The 11,355-nt window shown below is 50.3% G+C and overlaps 1 protein-coding gene across 2 annotated transcripts; it reads right to left on the bottom strand.

Moving 5' to 3' along the window:
- Positions 1-598: 598 nt before the first annotated feature.
- Positions 599-8,482, bottom strand: ASB13 (ankyrin repeat and SOCS box containing 13). Of its 2 annotated transcripts, none has more exons than XM_042872922.1 (6): positions 8,398-8,482; positions 6,461-6,648; positions 4,165-4,315; positions 3,423-3,557; positions 2,199-2,390; positions 599-828 (listed from the first exon to the last, which is right to left on the bottom strand). In XM_042872922.1, the coding sequence occupies exons 1-6, from the start codon at positions 8,438-8,440 to the stop codon at positions 701-703; spliced, it is 837 nt and encodes a 278-aa protein (XP_042728856.1). In that variant the 5' UTR covers positions 8,441-8,482; the 3' UTR covers positions 599-700. The 2 variants fall into 2 exon arrangements, with proteins under 2 accessions (XP_042728856.1, XP_042728857.1); XM_042872923.1 differs by lacking the exon at positions 8,398-8,482 and adding an exon at positions 6,869-7,452.
- Positions 8,483-11,355: the final 2,873 nt, after the last annotated feature.

The following is an 11,355-nucleotide window of genomic DNA, read 5'->3' as shown; positions in this document are numbered from 1 at the left end:
GGCTTCAAGGGGAGACATAAAGACATCCTATAGGAACACGACAGTACAAGCTGGCTCACCTTCAGCAAGGACTGGGGACTTAATTTGCCTCCAGCTGGAGCACACAGGTCACTCAGGACTTGTTACTTGGCATTGACAGTTATCACTCCAGTTATTAACAGAAAGGTGGGCTCCAGTGTTCCCAGTTCAGAGACATGCACATCCATAAGCAGAGTATCACCTCCAAATCCCTTTGCAGGCAGTGGGAACAGGTGTCCCAAAGAAGCTGTGTATCATCCAAACACAGGCATCTAAAACAGGAGGGATGAATCATGCTCTGGAAGTATCTATTTCTCTCCACTGCCTGCAAAGGGAGTCTGGCTGGATCGTACAGAGATGTGTTTAGGTTGGAGACAGCTAAAATTAGGCAAGATAAATCCCATGCACAGAGCAAGCACTACATCCTGAAATGCAGCGACAGGCAAACAGAACACCCTGGGAGAGGCTGCAGCTCCAGAGCAGCACTACACCTTGCCTAAGGTTGTCTGTGCTCAAACAATTCCTCACAGAGAAGAGGAAGGGATGGGAAGCGCTGCCTCATAAATACTATTTACACCAGTTTGCTTAAATTAAAACTCATTTCTTGTGGGGAGGTAGAAGAGAAAGAGATGGATACTTCATGTTGTGCAATCAGTGTCCTTCCCAGCCACCTTGGTGCCTGTCAGTTGTAGGACAGGTACTGGATTAACCTCTGAGGGATGTTGAGTTTGGCAATCTTCTCCAGCGCTCGCTGCCCAGCAGCCCTCCTCACCGTTACTCTGCAGAGCTGTGACAGACTCAGAGGTGTTTCTAAACGGAGAAAAGAGGACACAAAGTTAATGCTGCAGCTCAGCAGATGGCTGAGTGTCCATCTGTGCATGCACTGAATCATCTGCTGTGGTCCACAGGTGCCATTCAAGACTCAGATTGCACTGAGCCTCAGCAATGGCACACGTAGGAATAAAACCTACTTCCAGCACTGCTTTACTGCTTTGCTTCTCCACCTGAGGGCTACATCGACTGCTTGCTCTGCTCAGAGCTCCAATAAAGTGTTTGATCCCCTTTCAGACAGCCCCAATCTGCAGCCTCCACCCCAGACGTCGATGCCTGCATGCACGTGCATGGTTATGATCAGGCATTTTGCTCTGGATGGAGCTAAGCAGCTGCTGTCCCTACAATCACATCCTCAATAACCAGCAGCATCCAAGATCACCATCTGTCCTGAATTTAATGATGCAAGCTGCAAAAAAATAATACTATTAGAGTTGTCACAGTACTGTTACAACAATATGTGTTAAAAAGCAGCTAGACAGGCAGTTCTGCCAGCTGAGTTGTCAGGGCAGTAAACTCTAACAAGGTATAACAATTATTTATGGCACTGTAGAGCTCAGCCTCTTTACCCAGATCAGCTGCAGCCAGAACAGCACGCTTTGCTGCAACCTGAGAGCAATTCAGAGAGACTCCTATAAGAGAATCATCAGTCTTAAGGTGCTCACTACAAACAGGATTGCATCCACAGCCTCTCTGGGCAGCCTGTTCCAAAGCTCCTCACCACTCTCTGTAAAGAACTTGCCCCTGATATCCAACCTAAATCTTCCCTCCTTCAACTTCAAACCATTTCCTCTTGTCCTGTTGTTATCTCGTAAAGAGTTGACTCCCCTCCTGTTTGTAGGCTCCCTTCAGGTCCTGCAGGCTGCACTGAGGTCACCCCACAGCCTCCTCTTCTCCATGCTCAACAAGCCCAGCTCCCTCAGCCTGTCTTTGCAGGACGTGCTGCAGCCCTCTGCTCATCTCTGGGGCTCCTCTGGCCCCTCTCCAACAGCTCCCTGTCTTTCTTGCACTGGAGGCCCCACACCTGGACGCGGTGCTGCAGATGGGGCATCACGAGGGCAGAGCAGAGAGGGACAATCCCCTCCTGTCCCTGCTGCCACCCCTCTGCTGATGGAGCCCAGGACACCATTTGCTTTCCAAGCTGTAAGAGCACACTGCTGGCTCACGTTCAGTTTTCCACCTACCAGGACCCCCAGGTCCTTCTCTGCAGGGCTTCTCTCAAGGACTGCTCCTCCCAGTCTGTAGGGATGCCTGGGATTCCTCCAGCCCAAGTGCAAAACCTTGTACTTTTAGTGCAATAGCACTGGCAGCCACTGAATTCCCAGGGCAAGGGATCACATTTCACTCACTTTCATAGTACTCAAAGCATTTTGCTGTGGGACTGCTTCTCAGGGTGTAATCTGATGGCTTCTTTCCTCTGTTGTCTCTTGCGTAGATATTTCCTCCAAACTCAATCAGCATCTCAACCAGATCCACGTTCTTCACTTTTGCTGCATGGTGGAGGGCTGTCTCATGGAGTTTAGCAGCATTCACATTCGCCCCTGAGACCAGAAAGGAAAACAAACCTGTGTATGAAAGCCTCATTTGACCCAAACGTTAAGGAGTGGTTTTAAGTAGGGAACAAAATCCTATTAACACAAGTATGAGTGGCTAGAAAGAGATCCAAACCAAACACTACAAACAGGAAACCATACTGCTGAACAAGTTCTCAGTGCTGCCAGTGCGTGAGTTTTCTTCTCTGGCTTCGTTTTCTTTGTAGAGAAAGGATTTTAGTCAATGTTACTGAGTAAATAAGCTGCTAAGTGTGAAGTTCAAAAGTGCTTCCTGAACCTATGCTGCCTGAAGCCATTCCCAGTCACCCCAGTGGAGTGCTCACACACAAACAGTGATGTCCTTGTTAAGCACTGGATGTAGAAGCTTGCCATCAGACACTACTGCAGGATCAAGTCTTTTCTGGGGAATCAGTCAGTCCAATCTGAAGGTGGGTGCCCAAAACAAGGAGCTGGAGGGATAGAAAACAGATTGGCTTAGCTACAGAAGTTCTAGACAACTAACACTGAAAAAGCCAAATCCTCCCTGGGTCAAATCACTTCATGGTGAGCACAGGCAAATACGAGAAGCCCAGTTCCAAGTGAGCAGCATGAAAAGTGGAAGATGAAATCTGGAGTTGTGTAATGCTGACTTGAAATCCAGCAAACTCACCTAGGTATAACACTAAGCAGATCTCCCAGAGGCATGAGGTGACCTCATCTCTGCTTTCTTGCACAACATCAAACCCTGACATCTCTCTCTAAGATTTATGCAAGGCCATACGACTGTGTCAACAAAACTGAAAGTGTGTATTCTAGCTGCTATCACTGAAATGTTGTTCCAGGGGGCTACAGGGGTGCTGATTTTCATTGAAAAAAGGAGAATGGAATGAAGCTTTGCCCGACTGAATGCCAAACTTTCCTCCTTTACCATCTTTGCCATGCTGGGAATGAATAAGCTCTTGGGCAAGAGCGTCATAGTGGAGCACCAAAAGGGAAATGCTGCACACAGTCAGCCCAAAACAAACCCCACAGCTGCCCTACCTGCCTTAAGCAGCAACTTCACACAGTCCAGATGCTCCCGGGCACAGGCCACGTGTAGGGGTGTCCCAAAATGGCAGTCGTGAGCCTCCAAGTTGGCACCGACGTCTATGAGGAGTTGCACACAATCTGAGCTGCCTTTAGAAATAGAAGATCTGAGTCAAAAGGAAGAATCCAGCTCAAATAGATGAGATCAGCTTGAGGCACGAGCAGCTTGTTTAATATTTGAGGCGATGGGTGCAAAATAGAAACACTTGTGAGCCATATGCTATACCATAGGACAGAGGCTGAGAACAGGGCACAAGAAACAGCTACATCTGCACAGCATTAAGCTAGAGCTAATGATCAAACCAACGTGATTCCGAGGGCTGGCACTAAGCAGCCTGTGGTTTGCAGAATTGGTTGCATGGCTGAATTAGCCCAGGGTGGATGAGATCACCTTCGAGACCACAACAGCCTTCATTTTTCCATGTGACTTAAGGCACTCAACAGCACAGTCTTAGGAAAAAGGCTCAACAGGAGAAAATGAAGCAGGAGCTGACAATTTACAATGGCTGCTGCAGTTTTCCTCTCTTGAGAAGATGGTGTTTTATCTGCCTAAGATCTGATCCCCTGCCCATCACGTGGGATGAAAGCACCCAACACAAGGGGCTGCTTTATTCCCCCAGCACCACTGTGCTTTGCATTCTGAGTTCATTTTCCAAGCTGCAAATAACTGTGCAAGGATAAGACCACGCCAGCTTACCGTTCATGCAGGCTTCATGAAGAGGGGATGCTGTGTACAGGGGAGGGTTCACTTTGGCACCATGGGAGAGCAGCACTTTCACACACTCAATGCTCCCTGAGGCACAGGCGTCACAGAGTGGAGTGCTGCCATCAATATTCCTGGCATCCACCTCCAAGGAAGAAGAAATCATAGAATCATAGAATGGCCTGGGTTGAAAAGGACTGCAATCATCATCCAGTTTCAACCCCCCTGCTGTGTGCAGGGTCACCAACCACCAGACCAGGCTGCTCAGAGCCACATCCAGCCTGGCCTTGAATGCTTCCAGGGATGGGGCATCCACAGCCTCCCTGGGCAAATGTTACATGCTCACCTTACGTGAGCTGCTGTGGAGGAGCATCCTCTTGACTACATTTTTAATGTTATTACCCCTAGCACTATCCTGAGCTCAGGAAATAGCTGTTGACACTCCCAGCATCCTGGCTGGTGCTGTTTCTATCACACCCAGGGTGTGTTAACATCACAGAATCATAGAATGGCTTAGGTTGGAAGAGTCATCATATCATAGAATCATCACAGAATGGCCAGGGCTGGAAGGGACCTCAAGGATCATGAATCTCCAACCCCACTGCCACATGCAGGGCCACCAACCTCTCCATTTAATACCAGACCAGGCTGCCCAAGGCCCCATCCAACCTGGCATTGAACACCTCCAGGGATGGATGGGGCATCACAGCCTCTCTGGGCAGCTGTTCCAGCACCTCACCGCTCTCTTTGTGAAGAATTTCCCCCTGACATTCAACCTAAATCTCCCCTCCTTCAATTTCAAACCATTTCCCCTTGTCCTGCTGTTATCTACCCTTCCAAAGAGTTGAAGAAGACCATCAAGCTCCAACCTCCTGCCATGCACAGGGTTCCTAGCCAATAGATCAGGCAGCCCAGGGACATCCTGAACACTTCCAGGGATGTAAAAAATAGCCACCACAGTTTAGGGTGCTCCCTCTCTCCTAATGCTTCCCTGTTGCTCTCCTGTTGAACATTACCAGTGCTGCAGCTGAGCCAGCACAGCACGATGTACAAGTACTCCTTGTCTGTGCCAGTGCAAAGTCCTGCTTTGTGATGGGCTGAATATGCAATGAGGAGCACAGCACACACACATGTGATCAGTTTCACCAGGTTCACTCTGAGGACAGCCAACCTCAGCGTGTGAGATGTCACAATCCACTGAAGACTGTTTCAGCAGATTCTTCTCTGTGTAATAAAACTAAAGTAAGAAGAGAAGAAACTTAAGAATAAGCCTAAATCCAATCATGTTCCCCGCTCCACTCTTAGCCTTATGACCACAGAATCGTTTGAGTTGGAAGGAACCCTGAAAGGTCACCTAGTCCAACTTCCCTGCAATGAACAGGGACACCTACAGCTCGATGAGGTGCTCAGAACCCCATCCAGCCTGACCTTCAGCATCTCCAATGACGGGCCATCCACCAGCTCTCTGAACCCTGACTCATCCCAGCTGGCTTTAGGTACTTGAGTCATCTCAATTAGATTACCCCAGGCTCTGCCAATAGTCAGCGTGGAGAGTGGGGGAGAGAACAATCTCCAGGAGGTTGTTTAAATCTCTCACAAGTTCCAATACCCTCTGAAGAGGTGTGCCTCCCTTTGCTGACTATCAGGAAAGCCCAGGATGACTCAGGCTGCCTCTTCACAGAGATCACAGGATGTTTTCATTTGGAAGGGTCCTTTAAAACTAAGTTTCAGCTCCCCTGCTATAGGCAGGGACACCTCCCTCTTAGATCAGGTTGCTCAAAGTCTCTCTTCGACCAGGTTGCCTAAAGTTCCACCCAGCTTGGCTTTGAATGCTACCAGGGAGAGAGCATTCACAATTCTTAACATACTAACAAAATGTTCAGAGCCAGATGGAGTGAATCCAGACCCCAGAAATAAAATCAGACATCAAAACAAAGTGGACTTTGAGGCATTGTTTTTTTAGGTTAGGACAAAACCTGGCTCTGAGCTCTGATTGAGCTGTAGGTGGCCTTGCTTACTGCAGGAGAGTTGGACTGGATAATCTTTAAGGGTCCTTTCAAACTCAAATGATTCTACAATTCTGTGGACATCATCTTACAACAGTACTTGGGGCTCCTCTTGACCTCAGTGCAAGACGAGAGCGTAGCAACAGCACTATAGCTACAGCACAGACCACGGAATCACAGAACAACCCAAGCTGGAAGAGATCTATAAAGATCATCAAGTGCAGCAAGTACCCATCTACAGCATGGTGGCTTGGTTTCCACGTGGATCACAACTGAGCACTCACTTGGGCCCCTGCAGCCAAGAGGAGTTTGACACACTGCGTTTGCCCTCGCAGGCTCGCCTCGTGCAGGGGAGTGATGGAGTCGTAGGTGACGGCGTTGACGCAGGCTCCGTTCTCTATCAGCTGCTGCAGCTGAAGGATTTCTCCCTGCCTGGCTGCTTCGTGAACCGGGGTTCGATCAACCCAGAAGCCTACAGAGGAAAAAAAAGATAAATGATTTATTATTATTATTATTTTTAAATCCACGTGCAGGGGAGATACTGCGCTGGAGAAAAGCAGCTCTGCTGGAATGGGAAAACAGGCTCGTAGATTCACAAACACAGATTGGCTTGGCTTGGAAAAGACCTTAAAGATTATATAGTTTCACACCCCTAAGAAGAAAGAAATGGGAATAAAAAACTTATTTCTTACTGTATCCCCAATCCAGCATGCAATGCTTTGCACTGGGGGCTCTCCATTGGGCTGCTCATAATGCTGCATTCCCTTCCAGTATTTGCTTGAAGCTTTCCTCCACAAACAAACCCTCCAGCAGGTTTAGATTCACCCCATGGTGTTCACACCTAACCAGCACTAGGAGCAATGTCCTTCCTGTCTCCATCTAAAATCACTGGAAATGGGATGTCAACGATGGGAAAAGCACAGTCCCACCTATTTTCACACTTCCTTCAGTCAGGTAAGCTTGTCCTCTCTACAAAGGCACATGCCTCAGTGTTCTGCCAAAGCAGGGTTTATAGGAGCAGTCTGGTGCTGCTGGCTTTCAGGTCAATGACAACAACAATTGGCAAATGACACCTTAAAACTACAGCTCCTCCCAAACTACCTTTCTGTAGAACCTGTTTCAAGGCAAGCACTCACAGCTGTGGAATGGGAGAGAAAGGGCAGAGATGAGCAGAAGCCTCAGTTTACACAATTTTGAGGATGATTTCATAGAAATGTTTGAGTGGGAAACGACCCTTCAAGGCCATCCAGTCCAACTGCTCTGCAATGACCATGGACACCTGCAGCTCCATCAGGTGCTCAGAGCCCCATCCACCCTGACCTTGATGGATGGATGGAGCATCCACCTACTCTCTGGGCAACCTGTTCCAGTGCTTTACTACCGTTCCTGTAAAATACTTTTTTTTCCCCTTATCTCTCTTCTAAATCTCTCCCTCTTGGCATATTCTGCCTGTTTCTTGGGGAGATTTAGGAAGACCTTGCACTTGGATTTATTGAACCTCACGAGGTTCTCCCGGGTGCACTCCTTGAGCTGTCTGGGTCTCTCTGGATGCCATCCCATCCCTCAGGCATGTTGACTGCACAACACAGCTTGGTGTCATCTGCAATCTTGCTGAGGGTGCACCTGATGGCACCACTGATGTCCTTGATGAAGATATTAAGGAGCCCCAGTCCCAGCACTGACCCCTGAAGGACAACACACGACACTGATCTCCATCTGGACACCGCAGCGTTGACCACCACTCTCTGAGCACAACCCCATCACCACCAAAGGGTCCACCCATCAAATCCAAATCTTTCCCACGTGGAGTTAAAGGCTCATAGAATCGTTAGGGTTGGAAGGACCACTAAGATCACCCAATCCAACCATCAACCCATGCCTCCAGTGCCACATCTCCACGATCTTTCAACACCTCCAGGGATGGTGACACCACCCCCTCCTCCCCTCCTCATCCCCCCGCCTCCCTGGGCAGCCTGTTCCAACCCCTGACCCCTCTTTCAGAGAATAAACTGCCTTTAATACCCAACCTGTGCTTCCCTGGCACATCTTAAGGCCATCACCTCTCGCCCCACCAGCAGTACAGTATCTCCCATAGGACGGTTAATCAGGGCCCCATCGCTCCCCTCCCTTCCCTGACCCCAAATCCTCCCCAAAACACAAAACAACCGCCCTCTTTCCTCCCCTCCACACAGCCCATCCCTGCTCCCCCGGCCCCACGCACTGATGTCACCCCGCAGCGAGCCGCTGCCCCCGGGGATCGCCATAGCCCCAAAAGCGCCGGGGACGATCCGGTGTTCAGCGGTCCGCCCAGGAACCGCCCCACGCTCCGCCCCGCAACGCACCGGGGGACGCTGGGAGACGTAGTGCGGGGGGAGGAGAAAAGGGGGGCACTGGTGTGTATGGGGTGAAGGGGGTACTGGAATGGGGAGAGGGAGGGCTGGTGTATAGGGGGGTACTGATGTGGGGGGAGAGTTGTTACTGTGGGGACTGGTGTGTGTGGGGTCAGGGAGAAGGGACTGGGGTCAGTGGTGGGGGGTGAGAGGGAGTACTGGGGTCACTGGTGTATAAATGGTAGTGATGTGGGGAGAGGAGGGGTAAGGGGTACTGATGTGTGGGGAGAAGGGGGTACTGGAGGTACTGGTGTGGGAAAAGGGAAGAGTGGTGTATGGGGGGGTCAGTGGTGTGGGGAGAGAGGGGATTGGGGTCAGTGGTGTGGGGTGAGAGGGGGTACTGGAGAGACTGGTGTGTGGAGGGGGGGACTGGGGTCACTGATATGTGGGGAAGGGGGCACTGAAGGGATTGATGTGGGGAGTGAGGGGTCTGGGGTCACTGGTGTGGGGTTAGAGGGGTACTGGACAAACTGGTGTGTGGGGAGAAGAGTCACTGGTGTATAAATGGTACTGAAGTGGGAAGAGGAGGGGTAAGGGGTACTGATGTGTGGGGAGAAGGGGATACTGGAGGTACTGGTATGGGAAAAGGGAGGAGTGGTGTACGGGGGGTCAGTGGTGTGGGGAGAGAGGGGATTGGGGTCAGTGGTGTGGGGTGAGAGGGGGACTGGGGTCACTGATATGTGGGGAAGGGGGCATTGAAGGGATTGATGTGGGGAGTGAGGGGTCTGGGGTCACTGGTATGGGGTGAGAGGGGTACTGGACAGATGGTGTGTGGGGAAAAGGGATGCTAAAGGGGCTGGTTTGTGTGGGGAGAGGGAGACTGGGGTAACTGGTGTGTGTGGGGAGAGAAGGGGACTGGGAGGACTGGTCTGTGGGGAAGGGGGCACTGAAGGGGTTGATGTGGGAAGAGGAATCTGGGGTTGCTGCTGTGTGTGGGGAGTTGGAGGAGTGGGGTCACTGGTGTATGGAGAGAGATGCTCTGGGGGGATGAGTGTGTAGGGAGGGGGGGACTGAAGGGATTGATGTGGGGAGACAAGGACTGGGGTCACCGGTGTGTGGGGAAAGGGGCAGTGGGAGGACTGGTGTGTGTGTGGGGAGAGGGAACAGCGGAGACTGGTGTGGGGAGAAGGGCAACTGGGGGAACTGGTGGGGAGAGGGAGGTGCTGGGGGAACTGATGTGCGAGGAGAGGGTTTCTAGGTGGACTGGTATATGGGGAGAGGGGATACTGGGGGCACTGGTGTATGGAAGGTACTGTTGTGTAGGGAGAGAGGGGACTGGGGTGTGGACAGAGTGGTTTCTAGGGGGACTGGTATATGGGGAGAGGGGGTACTTGAAGGCACTGGTGTGAGGGGGCTTGTTGGGGGAAGTGGTGTAAGTGGGAGAGGTTACTGGGGGTCCTGTGTGTACTGGTATGTATGAGGTACATGTTTGTATGTGTATGTTTGGGGGAGTTCTTGCAGCAAAAAGAAGTTTTGGGGGTGTTGGAGGGGGTAGGAAGAGCACTGGGGTAGAAGTGGGGCAGCTGGGATGTGGTGTGTACCACAAACGTGGAGGTTCTGGCATGGAGCGAGCTGCTCTTCGTCACCAGGACCAAAGCAAGTTCCTCATTAATTAAGTAATTGATTGTATTACCTCCTGGAAACAGCACGTCACACATGGAGTGTAGAGCTGGGCTTCTGGCCTCTCCGTTGGCAGATTTAATGGCTTGTATAAAGGTATGAGCTCACTGTTTTTTTTTCTGGTCCTGCGTATGCAGTGTTAGAGCCAATGGCTGTTCTGCAAAAGGCACACACAGATTAAAAACAGCAGAAACAAAAGCACAGAAAGGTGATATGTCACAGATTTCAATAAGAATATCAGTGAAAAGCTGAAAACGAACCCTGAATCCCTTCAGTCCCACTTGATGTACACAGCAGAGTGCAACCCCCCCCCCCCATCTTGGAAATCTTTATGTAAAGCTTCCTAAATAACTGTGCTCACACAGAGGCAGCAGCAGAACCTGCAGCCACGTACCCAGCTGATGAAACCACTGATAAATTGCTGGTGTCTCAGTGCCACAGGAGGCAAATACAGTATCAGCTCAGGTGCTGCAGGCACACAGCTCCAAGCACATCCCTTCCTTCAGTTCAGGAGCAAATTGCTGATCAGTTTCACAGGATAAGCCACAGCAACCATGCTGCAGGAGGTAGGAGCGTGTCGCACTGGGGTCATGCATATAAGCAGCACTGCCCTAAATTCTTGCACACTTTTCTCTGCTTCACTCATCTTGGCAGCCAGGGTTAAAACCACAGTGTCGTGTAATACACATCTCATACCTTCCCCTCCTGCTCTGTCCCTTAATTACAGCTTTTTGCATTAGAGATGTAGGAAAAAGAACCCAGGCTGTGCTGTTGTCTGCTATTCATCTCCATTTTTGTCTTCCCCTGAGAGTGAAGTTCCCCCTCGTGTACTCATGGCCAGAAATACAAAGCATTTATTGTCCTAATTCCCAATTATTTAGGTAGCTGAGTAAGAAGACTTGATGCCTGTATGTTTCTTTTTGCCCTGGCCCAAAAGAGAAACCAGACCTGCTTCTGCACGGGCAAGGAGTTAAATTTGCATGCTGGTTTGAGAAATGCAACTTGACTCCGTGCTTCCTGTGCTGCAGGCTCAGAATATTGGCACCTTCATTTTGCTGGCTTTGTCTGCAGCTTGGACCTGTGCCACGTTGATAGCATCGTTAACCTTTTCTCATTTACATCCAGGTCTGGAAGGAGGGAGTGTGTGTCTGTTGTCACGTGTGTCCTCC

Source organism: Lagopus leucura, unplaced genomic scaffold, assembly GCF_019238085.1.
Source record: "Lagopus leucura isolate 7727_CA_CO unplaced genomic scaffold, USGS_WTPT01 Super-Scaffold_100008, whole genome shotgun sequence".
Taxonomy (NCBI): Eukaryota; Metazoa; Chordata; class Aves; order Galliformes; family Phasianidae; genus Lagopus; species Lagopus leucura.
The sequence above is the reverse complement of the archived record's forward strand: the minus strand, read 5'-3'. Positions and strand labels throughout refer to the sequence as shown.